At 60.0% G+C, this 17,176-nt stretch overlaps 1 protein-coding gene and 2 non-coding genes across 4 annotated transcripts; 2 read left to right on the top strand and 1 right to left on the bottom strand.

Annotated features, from left to right (window-relative positions):
* The first annotated feature begins 4,544 nt into the window (after nucleotides 1-4,544).
* Nucleotides 4,545-4,616, top strand: TRNAH-GUG (transfer RNA histidin (anticodon GUG)). Its single transcript has one exon. It is a non-coding gene; the product is annotated as a tRNA-His (tRNA).
* A 709-nt stretch (nucleotides 4,617-5,325) lies between these two features.
* On the bottom strand, nucleotides 5,326-5,397 carry TRNAH-GUG (transfer RNA histidin (anticodon GUG)). The gene has a single exon. It is a non-coding gene; the product is annotated as a tRNA-His (tRNA).
* Nucleotides 5,398-6,508: 1,111 nt separating this feature from the next.
* SLC28A2 (solute carrier family 28 member 2) lies at nucleotides 6,509-17,091 on the top strand. 2 transcript variants are annotated; one of them, XM_063347107.1, is made up of 19 exons: nucleotides 6,509-6,561; nucleotides 7,883-7,995; nucleotides 8,589-8,718; nucleotides 8,790-8,881; nucleotides 9,362-9,453; nucleotides 9,899-10,088; nucleotides 10,464-10,605; nucleotides 11,388-11,501; nucleotides 11,886-11,963; nucleotides 12,321-12,401; nucleotides 12,745-12,825; nucleotides 12,967-13,092; nucleotides 14,343-14,473; nucleotides 14,677-14,845; nucleotides 15,022-15,219; nucleotides 15,696-15,777; nucleotides 16,195-16,293; nucleotides 16,764-16,875; nucleotides 16,962-17,091. In XM_063347107.1, the coding sequence occupies exons 3-19, from the start codon at nucleotides 8,650-8,652 to the stop codon at nucleotides 17,083-17,085; spliced, it is 1,980 nt and encodes a 659-aa protein (XP_063203177.1). In that variant the 5' UTR covers nucleotides 6,509-6,561; nucleotides 7,883-7,995; nucleotides 8,589-8,649; the 3' UTR covers nucleotides 17,086-17,091. The 2 variants fall into 2 exon arrangements, with proteins under 2 accessions (XP_063203177.1, XP_063203178.1); XM_063347108.1 differs by lacking the exons at nucleotides 6,509-6,561; nucleotides 7,883-7,995 and having other exon boundaries at nucleotides 8,511-8,718.
* The last annotated feature ends 85 nt before the right edge of the window (nucleotides 17,092-17,176 follow it).

Here is a 17,176-nt window from a genome sequence, read left to right as displayed (position 1 = left end):
TGTTTGCCTGCCCCAGATAGCCCTGGCAGGCTGGAAAATACCCTTTGAAGCCTGGGCTTCAGAAGAACCAGGAGCATCTCATGCACTGTTGGAGGTTCATAAGGCCTCTCAAGAGCATCGCAGCTGAACATTCATGTCAAGAAAGGCTTGAGCCCTTCTCCTTCAGTCCTTCCTGGACGTGTCTTATGTGTTAGAAAGAGGATGGGGAGGTGGATGGTGGGGACAGAGCTGTGTCAGGTGGCTTGCTATTGTCTCCCAGCTCAGACGTGCTGTCCTTTGACCCCACATTCCACCTAAACCTTCACCTCCAAAATTGCCCCAGCCCCAGGACACTTCCCTGGCCTGCCATTGCTCCAGCATCCTGTGCTGGCCCAGCGGTGCCTGTGGACATGGGAATATGGCACACTGGGCTAGGTGGTATAGCGCACTGGAGTCACTCTGATTTCTTCGGGAAGAAAGGTGGGCTTTCAGCAGCAGAGCAAATGGCAAGCTGAATTTATGGCCTCTGAATAGCCAGAGATGACAGTGCTGGCCTGCGTCAGCGTACGGTGTTCTACCACCAGAAAAGCACAGACTGCCTCCTTGCAGCGTTGGCGTCTATCCTGCCTCCCCGGGCAGCTCCTGGGGCTGCTTTGGGAATCCAAGACTAAAGAAGGAGGCGGTGGGGATCGCTCTGCTTCCCATCGGCCACCCTGGGACAGGGAGAGGAGGCCAGGGGCTGCCCAGCAAGGGAACAGCTGGAGAGGTTGCTTGAGGGGCAGAGCAGCCGAGACAGCTGCGCGGTGATGAATTGCTCTTGTCCCTGTGCCAGCCAGAAGATTTATGTTTGTGCCACAGAGTGGCAAAGTCTAGGCCCAGCAGCATTCTCTGCCTGGCTGCACCAGTGTTTCGACATTGCAGGCGCCTTTAAAATCCCATCGAACGCAACCCATAGGCATCAGAGGGCTTGGAGAAACGCCACCGAGGGACAGAGCAGGGTGGGAAGAGCAGAGGAGCCTGGCTGGAGCAGCCATCCTCCCCAGGCGCTGAGCAGAGCCCGAAGGGATCAGGTCATCCAGCAGACGGACAATTCCTCAGTGTCCCCACAAGCTCATCCCTTTTCCTCCACACCACGTGAACACGTCCTGGCAGGTCCGAACCACCCAGGCCAGAGCAGCAGCATCCTGTGGACAAAACCGGGCAGCAAAGGGCTGTTGGGGCCCTGACAACCTGGCATGGTTTCATTAGGAGCGGTCGTATCCAAATCCTGTTATGGAAAGCAGCCTATGGGTAGGAACCTGTACCAGGACAGGGCCACCACTGCCAGTAATGGGTGGCAGCAGCTTCGTGCCTCCTCTTGTGCACCTACCAGGCGCTTATCTCCATGTCCACTTGCCACCTCCCTGCTCACTTCCATGTTTGGCCGACTCCTCCTTATCGCTGCAGCGTTTATCTCAGTCATGCCTGTTCCAGCAGTTGAGATCATTGCTGTTCTGCCTGCTTCCCCCTTCCAGAAACGTCTGCCGAGCATCCAAAGCATGAGCCCTGCTGCCTCCTCCCTGACCCTTGAGGAGCTTGCCCCGAACACTCCCTGTGAGCAGCACTCGGCACACACCACGGAGTCACAGAATGGTGGGGTCGGAAGGGACCTGTGGAGACCATCCACTACAATCCCCCCTGCTAAAGCAGGGTCACCCAGAGCAGGTGGCACAGGAACGCATGCAGGTGGGTTTGGAATGTCTCCAGAGACGGAGACTCCACCACCTCTCTGGGCAGCCTGTGCCAGGGCTCTGACACCCTCAAAGTAAAGAAGTTTTTCCTCATGTTGACATGGAGTTTCCCATGTTCCAGTTTGTGCCTGTTGCCCCATGTCCTGTCCCCAGGCACCACTGAGAAGAATCTGGCCCCATCCTCTTGCCCCCCTGGGGTTGTTCAGCCTGGAGAAGAGCAGGCTGAGAGATCCTGCTCTTCTCCAGCTGAACAGCCCCAGGGCTCTCAGCCTTTCCTCAGCACAGAGACGCTCCAGGCCCCTGATCACCATTGTAGCCTCCACTGGACTCTCTCCAGCAGTTTCCTGTTCTTCCGGAACTGGGGAGCCCAGAACTGGACCCAGTGCTCCAGATGTGGCCTCCCCAGGGCAGAGCAGCAGGGGAGGATGACCTCCCTCCACCTGCTGGCCACACTCTTTCTAATGCGCCCCAGGAGATGATTTGGCTTCTTGACCACAAGGGCACACTGCTGAGGCCAAGGACATCCATGCAACCACGAGCCCTGCACCACGCCAGGTGAGAATCAGGATCAATACCATGGTGGACACCAACCTCAGGGGTCCCGCTCTGCCTGCCCATGTAAGTGCCCGAGGAGGAATCCCCTGATCACTGCCTGCATTGCTGTAGGTTCTCTGTCCCCATCAGGCATAGGCAGCATGTCCCACCAGAGGTGCTCCACATTTCCATGCTGTCCCACCTTCTCCCTTGGGTGCTTCTTCCCCACCACAGCTGTGCTGACCCAAGGCAGCAATTGTCCAGGGCCATGCGTGAGAGCAGGCCAGCATGGAGCTGGGCTTTTCCCTTCACCGGCAACACAGCCCAGCTCAGTGCCATTGTGACACCACCCACTCAGCATGGAGAAAGGCAGAAGCACCCAGGCACAGGGCAGCACAAGGACCTCTCCCCTCCACAAGCTCGTGCCTTGAGATTCAGAGGTTGCGATGAGCCCACCTGCCCAGCTCAGCTACCCCCTGTCCTGCAGACGACTGGGCACTCTCTCCACGGTGCAGCCAAGGGGCTGATGACAGCGTTAAACTCCCTGGACATGGGAGGAGACACACGTATCTCCTACCAGTGATGCTGCACCCACTTTAGGTCCAGCATGAGGACGCAGATGGTGAGAGGGTTGGCCACAGGTGAGCAAGAGTAGTGTTCCTGCAGCCCTATGTGTGGGACAGGCTGGAATCCCCGGGGGGTGGACAAGGGAGGGAGAACGGCAGCAGTGGGGCAAGAGGGCAGCACCAAAACCACGCAGACACCCAGGCCATTCAGAGATACCACAAAGGAGCCCCCTCCTCCACCATCTCCTGGTCAGCCGGGGTTGATGTTGTGGACCTCCCATTGCAAAGGTTCCCACCATTGCTGAGGGACCAGCACGCACACACCAGCGTGCGGGGCGAGTCAAGAGCAAAGAGGCTGTGGGAGGAAAGAAAGAGGTGGACATAGGCTAAGGGAGGACACAAAAGGTTGTTCTGTCTTCCTCCACCACACTGAGCTCTTTTGGGCTGGATACGAGCAAGATGAGGAGCTCAGGGTGTAATTACTTCACAGAACAATCAAGCAGGAGTAATTACTTCACAGAGCAATCAAGGTGCACAGGGCCTTCCTCTGGTTTGTCCCAGGCCTCGGGAAGACTCTATTAGATTTGGGATTCACCATTGGCAGCAGATATACAAGAATGGACGTGGTGTGGGGACGTACCCCTGCCCAGCATGGTGGCAAGAGACTGCTGCCTCTTCCAGCATCCCCTCACAAGCAAGTAGAGAGCGTCGAGGTGCGTATATATATGATGCCGATTGCTCGTTGCTTGCGCAGGAGCAGAGGTTCCTGTGCCCCGCTCTTCCCCCTGACGCAGCACAGCGGGATGAGTCATCCGGGCCAGACGAGCGCCTTGAAGTCAGTGCCACGAGTGCTCTAAAAATATTTTGCACAAAGAAATCCTTTTGATCTCAGGTGTTCTGAATTCTTCGCATATCTGTGAAAATAAAAGAGCCTTTGGTACTTGGAGCGCTGCAAAAATCAGCAGCAACGGTGACGGCAAGCAGTCATTAACTATTAATGTGTGTTTCACCAGGGAGAGACAGGAGCCGCAGCGCAGGCTGGGACCTGGCACGGTTTTGGGCCACAAAGACAAGGTCACCCTTAGTCCCTCAGCCTCCCCTCTGTCCTTAATGCTGGGGTGAAGACAAACTTAACTCACCGAGAAACACCCCCGGGGGGGCGAGGGGGAGAGGTGGGGTTAGGGCTGGGGGCCGGGGCGAAGGGAAGGGCCGCGGTACGAGGTGGGGGGGGCTCAGGGTGAGGGCTGGAAGTAGAGACGGGGTCGGGACAGCGGCCTGGGGCTGGGCCAGGGCCGCAGAGGGAGGGCTGGGGCTGGCAGAGGGGGCGGAGGGCTGAAACCCGGCTCGGAGGAGGAGCGGGGCGAGGAGCGGGGCCCGGCTGCGGGCTGAGGGCCGCGGAGAGGACCGGAGTCCCGGCACGGGCTGGGGCCCCGCTGGGGATCAGGGGTCGGGTTCGGGAGTGCCGAGCGGGGGTCTCGGCCCCGGTGGGGGGCAGGGCCGGGTTCGGGGGTCCCGGTGGCGGTCCCGGTACGGGTCAGGGCCGGGCCCCGCAAGGCCCCTCAGCGCCGACCCTGCGCAGGCGCAGAGCGAGCGGCGAGGGCGGGGAGAGGCTGCCACTCAGGGTGCGTCGCCATGGAGACAGGCGCGGGGCGGGGTGCCCAACCCACACGCAGCCCCGCCCCACAAGGGCCAAGAGGCGCCTGGGCGCCGCTCGCGGCCGGAGCCCCGGTAGCGCGCCGTGATCGTATAGTGGTTAGTACTCTGCGTTGTGGCCGCAGCAACCTCGGTTCGAATCCGAGTCACGGCATCGCCCGGCGGTACCACGGCACACGGGCTCTCTTTTGCACCTTGAATTCAATTTTTATTTTATTTCATTATTTTGTTTTATTGTTTTATTTCATTATTTTATCTTATTGTTTTATTTTATTTTTTAGTTTAGTTTGTTATTTTATTTCAATTTATTACTTCATTTTAGTTTATTTTATGGTTAGTTTAATTTATTATTTTATTTTTTTATTTTAGTTCAGTTTAGTTTATTACTTTAATTTATTTTATTGTTTAGTTTAGTTTAGTTTACTATGTTATTTCACTTCACTACTTCATTTTAGCTTGTTTATTTTATGTTTAGTTTATTACTTTACTTTTCATTTGAGTTTAATGTAGGGTTTGTCTTATTTTATTTTATCTTATTTTATTTGATCTTATTTTGATCCTATTTTGGTTGTATTTTAGTTTAGTTTATTTCGGTTTATTTCCTTCCCGGTGGCGCCGTTACCCTCCGCTCCCAGCACTGGGGGAAGTGGGGGGGTCCCGGCCCGGCCCCGCAGCGCCGCGCCCCGCTGGGGGCCGCGGCAAAAAAAAACCCTGTGTGAAATATCGGCGTAACGTGACAAAAAGAAAAAAATAAAATGAAATTAAAATAAAAAATAAATAAAAGAAAATAAGAGATTAAGGCCGCCGCGGGAGGGTGAAGAGTGAAAAAAGCTGAGCCCGTGTGCCGTGGTACCGCCGGGCGATGCCGTGACTCGGATTCGAACCGAGGTTGCTGCGGCCACAACGCAGAGTACTAACCACTATACGATCACGGCGCGCTACCGGGGCTCTGGGCGCGGTTGGCGCCCAGACGCTTCTTGGCCCTGACGCCGCGGGGGTGGAGCGGGTGCGGTGCTGGGTCCCACCGACCCCGGGACCAACAGCCCCGGAGAGTCGCAGCGGAGCGGCCTCCGCACCCGCGGGGGTTGGCGCTCGGGGCTGGACCAGGCACTGCCGGCGCAATCCCGCTGCGGCGGCCCCGTCTGACAGAGACACAGGGCGGCTGGGGGGGAGGGACCCTAAAGCCCACCCAGTGCCACCCCCTGCCCTAGGCAGGGACACCTCCCACCATGCCACCTTCTCCAAACCCCGTCCAACCTGCCCTTGAACACCTCCAGGGATGGGGCACCCACAGCTTCTCTGGCCAACATGGGCCAGGGGCTCACCACCCTCACAGCAAACAATTTCTTCACAATATCTCATCTAAATCTCCCCTCTTGCAGTGTAAAACCGTTCCCCCTAGTCCCATGTCTCCCCTCCCTGATCCAGAGTCCCTCCCCGGCTTCCCTGGAGCCCCTTTAGGGACTGGAAGGGGCTGGAAGGTCTCCCCAGAGCCTTGTCTTCTTCAGGCTGAACCCCCCCAGCTCTCTCAGCCTCTCCTCACAGCAGAGGGGCTCCAGCCCTCCCAACATCTCCAGGGCCTCCTCTGGACTTGCAAATTTAGGCAGCTTTAGCAACAGGACTGGATAAAATCCCCAGGGAGAAGGTGCTGTTCGTATGCGCTGGGGAACCGGCGCAGGGAGCATTTCCATAGAGGCACCGCGTGGCACATGGACACCCGCCTGAAGAAGCGGTACCCCACGCCTGCTGGCGGGCAGCGCCTTCGCTGGGGGCAGCCCTGCCCGCCCCGCACTGCTCAGGGACCAGGTGACACCACACCCTGCACCACCGCGGCCCCAGAGGCCACAGGTGCCCGGCTCCTTACCCGGGATGCGGGTAAAGGTTGGATTTCTGCTTTTCATATCTTCCCTCCGGGCTCGCTTGACCAGGGTGTGAAAGTGCCCCTGGGCAACCTATTTTGGGCGGCAGGGTGCCCCGTGGGCGGCCGGGCGTGAGCCCCGGGAGGAGCTGTGGCGGCCGCGGGGCCCAGCCCAGCTCTTTGGACCGAGCTGTTAATCGGTAACCGGGACCGGGAGCTGCGCAGACGTCGGGGCTGGCGGGTGAGCGTGGGGGGACGTGGGGCACGGGGAGGGGTGCGAGGCCATGGGGGGGCGTGAAGGCGTGGGGGGCGAGGGCACAGGGGCGTGAGGGTGTGGGGCACGAGGAGATGGGGGTCGCAGTGGAGTGGGGCATGGGGGCGTGAGGGCGTGGGGCATGAGGGTGTGAGGAGCATGAGGGCATAGGGGGGTGAGAGCGTGGGGTGGGGGTATGTGGGGCAGTGTGAGGGTGTAGGGGGTGCGAGGGCGTGGGGCACGAGGACATGGGGGGGCGCAAGGACATGGAGGTGTGGGGTACGGGGACATGGTGGGCATGAGGACATAGAGGTGCAAGGGCATGGGATGCAGGAATATGGCGGGGCTTGAGGACATGGGGGGCACGAGGGCGTGGGGCGTGAGGAGATGGGGGTCACGATGGAGTGGGCCACAGAGGCATGAGGCTGTGGGGCATGAGGGTGTGAGGGGCATGAGGGCGTGGAGCACAAGGACATAGGGGGGGACGGGGACATGGAGACATGAGGGCATGGGGCACAGGGACATAGGGGGCATGAGGGCGTGGGGTGCAGGGCTGCCGTGGTTGGGCAGAGGGGCGTGTGGCCACGCTGCACCATGAGGCCGTGGGGGACAGGAGGACACGGGGGGAGGGCATGGTGTGAGGACACAGGGAACCATGGGGCGAGGGGGCCCGTGGGGGGGCCCATCTGCTGCCCCACTGATTGGCGGCCAATGGGGCATCACCAAAACAAACGGCAGATGAGCCATGTGTGGCGGGGGGTGGCACTGGGGGGCTGTGGAGGTGGCATCAGCCCAGAGGTCCACTGGGAGGAACAGGGAGAGCTGGGAGCCCCGGGGGGTCCCGGAGCCCTGGGGGGTCCTGGAGGGGTCACTGAGCCCAGAGGGGTCCTGGGGGGTGTCCCTGAAACGGTAGTGGGCTTGGGGAGGGGTATCTTCCAGATCCTGCCAGGGTCCTGGGGGGGATCCCTGAGCCCCAGGAGGCGCCAGCGGTGCTGGAGGCCCTGGAGGAGGTCTGGGGTTCTGGGTTCCCACCATGGCCCAGGGTCCTGCCCTGCTGCCAAGGAACCACAAGCCCAGGGACATGCCGGGGGCCAGCACGTCTCAGTGGTCCCCCTTGGTGGCTCCGCTGGCCTGTAGACCCCACCACCACCTTCAGCCGCCTCGAGGTCCCACGTTGAGGGGGATGTTCTCCAAAACTCCTCACCCCCAGTCGTTTCATTTGGGGCTGGGTCGCTGCCCTCAGCAGCCCCTAGTTCTCAGGCTGCAGGAAGCAGGCGATGACCCTCCTGCTCCCACCTTCTCCGTGCAGAGCTCTGCGACCCTCCTCCAAACAAGGACATCGCCTTCCTCCCTCTGTCCTTACACAAGGGTGCTCCTACCGCCGATCGCTGCCTTCTCTGCTCTTCCCTCGTCCTTCTCCAGGTAGAGGAACTGGGAGAGTGTGCAAATGGGATGCTCCAAGGGTTCCTGCCCCAGCATAATACTGGTTCTTCTGGCTTTGCTGGACCAGTTCTCCCAGTATGATCATCCTTTAGGACGAGTTCCCATGCGAGCTACCGCTTATTCCTACCCATCACTCCTGCACCGTACTAGTTATCAGCCTGAAAGGACCTTCTTCCTTATCTTACTCGGTTGTACCACGAGCTCTCCATGAGGGATGGGGGCAGATTTATTTTTTGCAAAACCCCCCTTGCAAAGGGGCTCGTGGAGGCTGGTGGCCACTGCCACCAACCTGGAGGAGGAGTACCAGCTCTCCCTGCTGCATCTAATCCTCTCCTGTAATTCCTCGGAAGCACAGAAGAGCACAGACCTTCCCAGAGTTACAGGAGAACAAGGCAGTCAGCACACCAGCCCCATGGCTTGAGGACCCCCTGGGATGGTCCCTTGACATGCTGGTGAAGGAACTGCTCCGAATCCCTACTGCAAAGGGTGTCCTCCTCTCAGAGACCCAAAATTGAAAAATCAGGGTTGGATGTTCATCCTTCCCAAAGCTGATCCCCTCCTCCTCTCCCCAGCCAACGTTGGTCCCTCGCAGTGCAGTTTCTCTGATGCGTTGAAGCTGCATCACTTCTGGAGATGGAAGAAAAACAGATAACCCTGGACAACCTTGAGAAGGGTGCAGATAACCCAGCTTTCAGCTCCCTGGTGAGTCCTCCCTTCCCCCGGGTCGGGCTGCAGGAGCTGCTCAGTGTGCTCCCACTAACCGTGTTTTCCAGGGGGAGGAGAGACTCTATGAGGAATGTGATGGTCCACGTGGCGAGAGCAAGGAGGAGAGGAGAGGAGAAGGGAGACTGTCCTCCTACTGCAGGTAGGACAGCCCCTGGAGATGTGTGTGTGTATGTGGGGTATTTCCAGCGATAACAGCGAGTCCACAATCCTTGGGCCGGCGTTTCTCCTGGAGTCAAACCAGGCTTGCAAGTACCTGGTCTGGGAGCAGAGTAGGGTCACATTGACCACAGAGGGGACAAGGTGCCTGATGGCTTCGTACGGCTTTGCAGGGTGGCAGTGGCAGCTCTCTGTCCCCATAGCAGCCACCCAGAGCAAGCCTCCGCTCGGGTGCCCGGGGTGCTGGGCTGGGTAGTGGGGTCTCCCCTGCCATAACGGGCCAGCTCGCTCCTCCAGGGTGTGGGCAGCAGAGTGCTAGAGGCCACAGCACACCGACACCACCGTGCCGCTGCCACAAGCGCCCTCTGGGAGGCACGGTCACGACCCGGCTCCGTTGGGTTGGGTTGATCTTCAGGATCCATCTTCTGCACTTCTCACGTCTCTGGTGTGTGACTCTTCCCAGGAAGGCCCTGCAGCCGGCATCCAAGGCAAAGCGCTTCTGCAAGGCTCATGCCAAGGTGTTGAAAATGGTCGTCCAGGGGCTTCTTGGAGTAGGTGAGGACTTCCCGGCACCGAGACCCCATCTCCACATCCCTTTGGCGGGCTGTGCCCACAGACTCCAAGCACTGGGCACAGACACCCACCTGGAGGTTGTACCTGCTCTCACCAGCCCCACTGCCTTCCTCCTCCTCACCCCACCACGCCTGTCCATGGGTCCTACCTGCACTTCACTGTCCTCCCCTTTCCCCTCCTACCCAAAGGGTTTGCTGTGCCTCTTCTGCTCGCCCCACGTACCCCCAGACAGCTGAGTTGCTACCACCAGTGCGCCCGGCTGCTGGGGTGGTACTCCCCAAGTCCTCCCCACACACAGATGCGAGCCTCAAGGGTGGCCAGGAAAGGACATTTGGAGGAAATGAACCTCATTGTTGGCCCTGGTTAGTGTTACGAATCTGTGATCCTCTGGCCCTGACATTTCTGACCCCCAATGTGCCTTCTCCAGCCTACCTGTGCTACTTCATTGCGGCCTGTTGGCTCAACTTTCAGCGAGCCCTTGCCTTGGTCATCATGACTGCTGTGGTTGTCTTCTTCACCTGCTGGAGCTTCTTTAAGAAGCACTGTGGGGCAAAGGTATTGCTGCTCCTCAGCCCCGTTTGGAAGTGCTTCCAGAAGTCCTGGCCATGGCTGAAATGGTGAGTAAGGAAGAGGCAGGGCCACATCCCTCCCGGTGCCTGGTCCCCTCTCCCATGGCTGCCCCACCAGAGCTGGGCTGGTGCAACTGACAGCCGCTGGTGTTGGGCACATGCCCTGGTGCCGTGCAGGCACCTCCTGAATGATAAGGCATGGCCCAACCTGGGAGCCACTTAAAAGTCATGGCAGAAACGTCTTACTGCTCTACCTCAGTGGCGTGATGGCTACTCGCACCCCTCATTGGTGTGCGACCCCCAGGTTTCATCAGATGCATGGTCCTTGCAGTGGCATCTCCTGCACAATTAGATCCTGCCCTTCCTGAGCTGCTCTCCCCATGGGGACATCCTCTCTGTGACAGTCTGGGATTTCCTTTGCAGGCTGGTGTGGGTGGCCCTCCTGGGAGGCCTGATCACGTGGCTGGCTTTGGACACCTCCAGAAATCCGGAGCAGCTCATCTCATTAGCTGGCTTCTGCTTTTTGGTGCTGTTCCTGTTTGCCTGCTCCAAGCACCACGGCGCAGTAGGTGTTTCAGGTGTGGCTTGGCCATGGGTCCCCTCGCAGGAGGTAGCCACCCAGCACTGGGGAACAAGTGCTCCCTTCCCACTGGCATCTCCAGATGGCCCACCGCCGGAGCTCCCTGGAGGAAGCAGAAGCCTGCCAGGGCTCCAGGGCAGAGCTGGGCACACCCTGGGGAGCCGAGCTGGTTGGCTGGATGGAGACCCAAAGCTACCTTCTTCCCACTGCTCAGCTCAGGACTCCCCCTTAGTGTCTCCATCCTCTTTTCCACCATGTCCCTCATAGCGGGTCAGACCCAGAGACCCAGCACCAGACCCATGCCTGAGCATCAGGTGTCTGCAGGTAGAAGGTGGGTCTGAGGTTCAGGCGCCCTGGGTGGCTTGGGCAGAAATGGTGGAAGCCCCAGTGGCTTCCAACCCAACCTGCTTCAATGTTTTGGGCAATCTCTCCATCCCCTTCCTCCAAAGGAACAGGAAGTTTTGCCCTAGAGGGTCTGTACTACTGGTCAAACCATCAGGAGGTCTCTATGCTTGTCTCCTCCTGGGTAAGCCTGGCAGGTTATGTTCCATCAGCCGGTTCCTGCATCCCACCGACTTGTCTTCTTCTACTATCACCATGTTTGTGGGTTTCTATGACACTTTCTTTATTAGCACCCCCATGACTGTCAACCAGGGCACAGTGTGATGGTGTTTGCCATGTGCAGCTGTCAAAGGGGCAGGAAGGCAGAGGGGGAAGTCTGGAGCCTTCGCTAACCTCTCAGTCCCCGCTCTGCTCTTGGTCCCCAGGTGTCCTGGAGAGCCGTTTTCTGGGGTCTTGGCTTGGAGTTCTTGTTTGGACTCTTCGTCCTCCGAACATCCCCTGGCGTCCAAGCTTTCCAGTGGCTGGGTGATCAGATCCAGGTACTGAGTCTGTCCCATGCTTGCACTCTGCATGTAACTCCCCTGGGATCAGCAGGAAGAGCAGAGGGTGGCACGGGGCAGAGAAGCTGCGGGGACTGCACATTTGCTCACAAACATTTTTGGGGGGAGCTGGAGAAGAGCCGTCTCTTTCCTGGTTTTGTGCAGCAGCCCAGGCCCTTTGGTGCGGTCCCCCTTGCAGGCTGGAGCGGTGCCCTGTGACTCGGAGACAGCAAACCAGTGTCCCCAGCTTAGGTTTCACAAGGTCCTTCTCTGGCGGGGTAGTGAAGGGAGCTGTGGGTACAACCCCCTGCTAGGTGGAAGTGAGATGTCAGGGAAAGAGCTAATGGAGACCTCTGTCCTACCATGTAACTTCTCCACTTGCAGTACTTCCTGAGCTACACCACAGCTGGCTCCAGCTTCGTCTTCGGGAACACGCTCATTGAAGAAGTCTTTGCCTTTCAGGTCAGCCCGGGGAACGGGGTACGGGAGGGAGAGGCAGAGCCTGGTCTTCTGGCCTGGCTGCCTTGCTGGGTCCCGGAGAGCTGAATGCAGCCGGTGTTGCCGGAGCTCAACCAGCTCAAGGATGGGTCTCCCTCGGCTTTGCACCTGCCTGTAGACCTCCTCAGTGCCATGGGGGATGTGCGCTGGCCCCTGGCCCTCCTGCCACGCTGGACCAACATTGTGGCAACCCGATAGCTTGGGCTGGCCATGCGGCACCGTGCCGTGCCCAGCTTGTGGGACAGAGGCGCTTGGTCCCCAGGTGTGCTCAGATGTGCTGCTCTGCTCTCTAACCCCTGCGCCCCGCTGCCTTGCCTGCAGACTCTGCCCATCGTTGTTTTCTTCAGTTGTGTGATGTCCATCCTCTACTACCTCGGCGTCATGCAGTGGCTCATTGTCAAGGTAGGGCCACACACCTGGCTCTGGGACGGTGGCAGAAAGTAGAAGCCCCTGGTGGCTTCTCTGACTACTATGATCAGCTGTGGGATGTCCCAGGAAAACTGGGGTGGTACTAATTTGAGGTGATTTGTCCTGCTAAAAGAATACACGCAAACCCCCTCTTCCTTCTTGCATCTCCTCCTGAGAAAGCCCAACCCTGGGGCTGATGTTGCTACCTGGTCTGGTGGCGCTTCCCAAGGCCACCTCTGTTGCAGCAGGCTGGAGGGCCACACAGTGCCCTGCTTCCCGGAGTGGGTGGCAGGGTGCCAGGAGCCTTTATGAACGCGGTGGCCCCGTCTCTCCCCAGATCTCCTGGCTGCTTCAGATCTCGATGGGCACCACTCCCACCGAGACCCTCAGTGTGGCAGGGAACATTTTTGTGGGACAGGTAAGGACCTGGGCAGAAGACGCACCTTCTCAGCCCTTGCAGCTGAGCCTGCCCAGAGGAAGGGTCTTCTCCTCCCTTCCCAGAAGACCCGTGTCCCCGCGTGGCCCTCCCTCAAGGACAACGGGGTTTTCTCTCTCACAGACGGAAGCCCCACTGCTCATCCGCCCCTACCTGGCAGACATGACCCGTTCAGAAATCCACGCTGTGATGACCGGTGGCTTTTCCACCATTGCAGGCAGCGTGATGGGTGCCTACATATCCTTTGGGGTGAGTCATATATGCCACGTGCTCCTGGCTGTGGGGTCCTGACACACAAGACCTGCCCTGGACTTGCAGGGGGGGAGGAGACCCCCAGCAGGTGCCCCACGGTCCCCTTCCATAAGCAGGATGAGGGCAGGGTGCCTCCATGTCCAGCCTCACCTTGGCTGGTGTGGCCAAAACCCCGGAGTCCTTCCAGGCAGAGGGCACTGCGGTGGGGCCCTCACTGCCTGTCCTTGCACAGTGAGTGGTGCAAATCTCACCCAATCACGGGATAATTTAGCCCAAAAGGACCAGCTGGGAGTCTCTGATCCACCCTCCCACCCAAATGAGGTGATGGCAAAGCCCAAGGGGATGCCCAGGGCCTTGTCCCGGTTGTGGTGAACATCCCCATGGATGGAGATCTCCCCTCACCTCTCTGGTCCACCCCAGAGGCGTCCCGGTCATGGGGACCAATTTTTTCCCTTATATCCAACTGGGATTTCCCCACTGAAACTGCGTTGTTTCTTCTCACCCTTTCACTGGGCACCTCTGAGCAGCGTCTTCCCTCCGAACCCCTTTCGAGTAGTTGGGAACAGCAACCACAGCCCCTTGCGCCCTCTCTCCTGCCAGCTGAGCAAGCCCAGCTCCTGCAGCATCGCCCTGGTGGTCCTGTGCCCCGGCCCCCTGGGATGCCCTCTCCAGTCCATCGGTGCCTCAGCCCCAGGCGCGGTGTCCAAACCTGGTCTCATCAGCACTCCGTGATGGGGAATAAACCTTCCCCTCGACCTGCTGGCTGAGCTCCTGCTCTTTAAACGTTAATTAGTCTCCTTAAACAGGAAGCCAAGGGTGAAAGGTCAGCGAAATGAGATGTTGTCACTAGGTGGGCCGGGCAGGGGTGAGACTGGGAGCCTGGCTCTTCGTCAGCAGGTAGAAGTTCGCAATGTTGCACAACCTATTGCTCTGATAGTGATAAACAGGGACAAGGGAGGGACGAGAATCATCACGATTAGGTCAAACAGCAGGAGAGATTAACATCTCCGAGGCCGCGATCCCTGCGGCTCCAGCGATGCCTCCATCCAGGCGAGCTGCCCTACATGCCGCGGCCGGCTAAGATGGGAAAAAAAGGGACATTTCCCCCCCACCGAGCCAACAGGGAGCCCTGAGCGGCTCCGAGCTTCGCCGGCTCATGCCGGCCACGTGCTGGGGCGCCCTGGGGTGGCACGCCACGGGCGCAGCCTCGCACGGAGGTGCCTCAGCCCACGGCGTGCGCCTTGCAGATAGACGCGGCATCGCTGATTGCAGCCTCCGTGATGGCCGCACCCTGCGCCCTCGCCATGTCCAAACTCGTCTACCCCGAAGTGGAAGAGTCCAAGTTCAAGGGCAAAGCAAGCATCCGCCTTTCCAGCGGGTGAGTGCGAGGAGGGGGATGGTGGAGCAGGGCTGCACGCATCCTGGCCAGCGCTGGGAAGCCATGGGAGCAATTCCAGGGCCACAAGCGGACGTCTCTGAGGTTGGGGGAGCCTGTGGTGTGCGCACACCCACGGAGCAAGAGCTGAGCCCACACAGGAGCTGTGCGGCCACGTGAGCCCATCAGGGTCTTTCTCCACACAGGGAAGAGCAGAACATCCTGGAAGCTGCGAGCAACGGGGCTGCCGCCTCCGTGGGGCTCGTGGCCAACATCGCGGCCAACCTCATTGCCTTCTTGGCCGTGCTGGAGTTCATCAACGCTGCTTTGCGCTGGTTAGGGGAGATGGTGGACATCGAGGGGCTCTCCTTCCAGGTAACCCCACAGGCAGCCCCGAGGCTCCCCCCCACCATGCCCACCTTTGCCCACTGCCTCAGGAGGCTGCCGAGACCCCTGCTGGGTGTTGGGCAAGTGCTGGCAGCGGGTGTCTGAGCCAGGGGCAACGCAGGTGGTCAGCCCTGAGTTGTTCCCTTCTGGGACACTTTTCCCAGGTGATTTGCTCCTACGTCCTCATGCCTGTGGCCTTTCTCATGGGGGCAGACTGGGCAGACTCGCCGCTGGTGGCCGAGCTCCTGGGGATCAAGATCTTCCTGAACGAGTTCGTGGCGTACCAGCAGCTGGCCACCTACAAGAAAAACCGCCTGTCGGGCCTGGAGGAGTGGGACGGGAGCCGGAAGCAGTGGATATCTGTGAGGGACACCCGGCCACCCTGCCGGGCACAGCGCGGGGATGGAGCCAGCCAAAACAGGGCATGGGACCTGGCCAGGCAGACAGGGGGAGGGCAGGCAGGGGGATGGTGGTGCTGGGGGTGGGAGTGCACCTGTGGACAGCTAGACTTGGATGTCCACGCACTGCTGGGCTCATTCTGAAGGAATCGGCGAAGCCCTTGTCCCATTAATCCTGCTTCTTGATGGGGCAGATCATGGCGCTACAGGGCCCTCTGTCCCCCCCAGCCCAGCCCCTCCCAGGGGCAGGCTGCCCACCAACTGCATCCTCGCTCCCAAAAACAGCTGAAGGAGAAGGGATGGGGATGTGGGACTCGGCTCCATGGTGTCCGGCTGGGCTGGGAGCTGCGACACGGTGCTCAGCTCTGGGTGCTCTGGGCCTGATGACCAGCTCTGGTGGCTGGGCCAAGGTGACCAGCCCCTGTTGCTGTCTCCTCCAGGAGCGAGCCGAGAGCATCACCACCTTCGCGCTCTGCGGATTCGCCAACCTCAGCTCCATCGGCATCATGCTGGGAGGCCTGGGTGAGTGTGACCCGCGTCCTGGGTGCCTGGGCACCACGCAGGGAGATCCTGCTCCCGGGGAGCGAGGGCTCAGCTGGGGCAGGAGGAACGTGCTGCCCTCAAGCCTCCGTGTTTGGTCTCTGCCAGCACACAGATAAGAAACAGGACTTTTATGCATTGATAGGGATGATTTTGTGCTGCACCCGTGGGCAAGAGCACGTGCATGTGCCACAAGCCCAGGTGCCAGCCAGCCACGGGGCAAAGAGCAGAGACTCCAGGGCTGAGATCGCTGAGGGCTCTGACACCAGGGCTTGGGGTGGGCAGGGCACTCGGTGGCAGAGCCAGCTGGGGACCTGGGACATGTCCCCACCTGTCCTCAACCTGGCGCAGAGCCGGAGCAAGGCTCTGACCGGCCCCGGTCTCTGCTTTGCCCCGCAGCCTCCATGGTGCCCCAGCGCAAGGGCGACCTGGCCTCCGTCGTGCTGCGAGCTCTGCTCACCGGCATCTGCGTCTCCATGCTCAACGCCTGCCTGGCAGGTAGGTCCCTGCCACTGCCAGCGGGGCCAGGAGGAGCTGAGGAGGGACAGGCAGAGGGATGAAGACCCCTATAAACACAGGTGGCAGGGACGGGGACTGCTGGGGTGTCCTCCCCATGGCTCTGCCAGGGTTTCCAACCCCTCTGCTGTCCCCCCGTGGCTTTGCCAGGTGCTGCCCAAGCCCAATAGCTCTGCCGGGGCCCCTCATCCACAGCTGGGCTGGGATCGGGACATGTGGGGCACTGCAAGGAGCTCCCCGGGGCCGCCGCTGCGTCTGTCTAGGGGGTGAGGTGGTGGGACGGCGCATGGGACCTGGAAGCACAGTCCCAGGTACAGGACTTGCAAGCAAGCACAGTTGGGGCACGGGCTTTGCGAGTGGGGCTGGGGCACAGGATTTGCATGCACAGTCAGGGCGTGGGATTTGTATGCATGGGCTCGCACGAGCCCCGACCAGGAGACTTTGTGCCCCAGGTCTCCTTTATGTGCCAACGGAGCTGGGTGACTGCGTGACCTTCCTCAGCACCGCCAACTTCAGCTCTACCAGCTACACCACGTACATGTGCTGCAAGCAGCTCTTTGCCAGGTGGGTGGGAAGGAGCCGTACGGCCCTGCTGGGGGACCGGGGTGGTGGGGTGGCAGCTTGTCCCGACCCCGCTTCTCTCCTTCCAGCTCGGTGCTCGAGAACGGGACGCTCTCCTTCACGGGACCCTGGGCCGGCGTGGGGGACAGCGTGCTGTGCCTGACGCAGTGCTGCGGGCACTACAACCACACGTCCTGCATAGGGACAACCTAGAATCCCGCAGGCAGCTGCCCGCGGCAGGGGCGAGGGCACCAGGGTCTGCCAGGACTGATCCCCCAGGCAGAAAAAACCCTGCCAGAGACCT

The sequence above is a fragment of the Chroicocephalus ridibundus genome, chromosome 9 (genome assembly GCF_963924245.1).
Source record: "Chroicocephalus ridibundus chromosome 9, bChrRid1.1, whole genome shotgun sequence".
Classification (NCBI taxonomy): Eukaryota; Metazoa; Chordata; class Aves; order Charadriiformes; family Laridae; genus Chroicocephalus; species Chroicocephalus ridibundus.
Note: the sequence above shows the minus strand (reverse complement) of the source record. Positions and strands in the feature narration are given on the sequence as shown.

Bases quoted from the DNA above. Each gene is read 5' to 3' on its own strand.
- SLC28A2 (XM_063347107.1), top strand. From the start codon at position 8,650: ATGGAAGAAAAACAGATAACCCTGGACAACCTTGAGAAGGGTGCAGAT. The intron at 13,093-14,342 runs GTGAGTCATATA...TGCGCCTTGCAG, and splicing joins GTGCCTACATATCCTTTGGG to ATAGACGCGGCATCGCTGAT. The intron at 14,846-15,021 runs GTAACCCCACAG...CACTTTTCCCAG, and splicing joins TCGAGGGGCTCTCCTTCCAG to GTGATTTGCTCCTACGTCCT.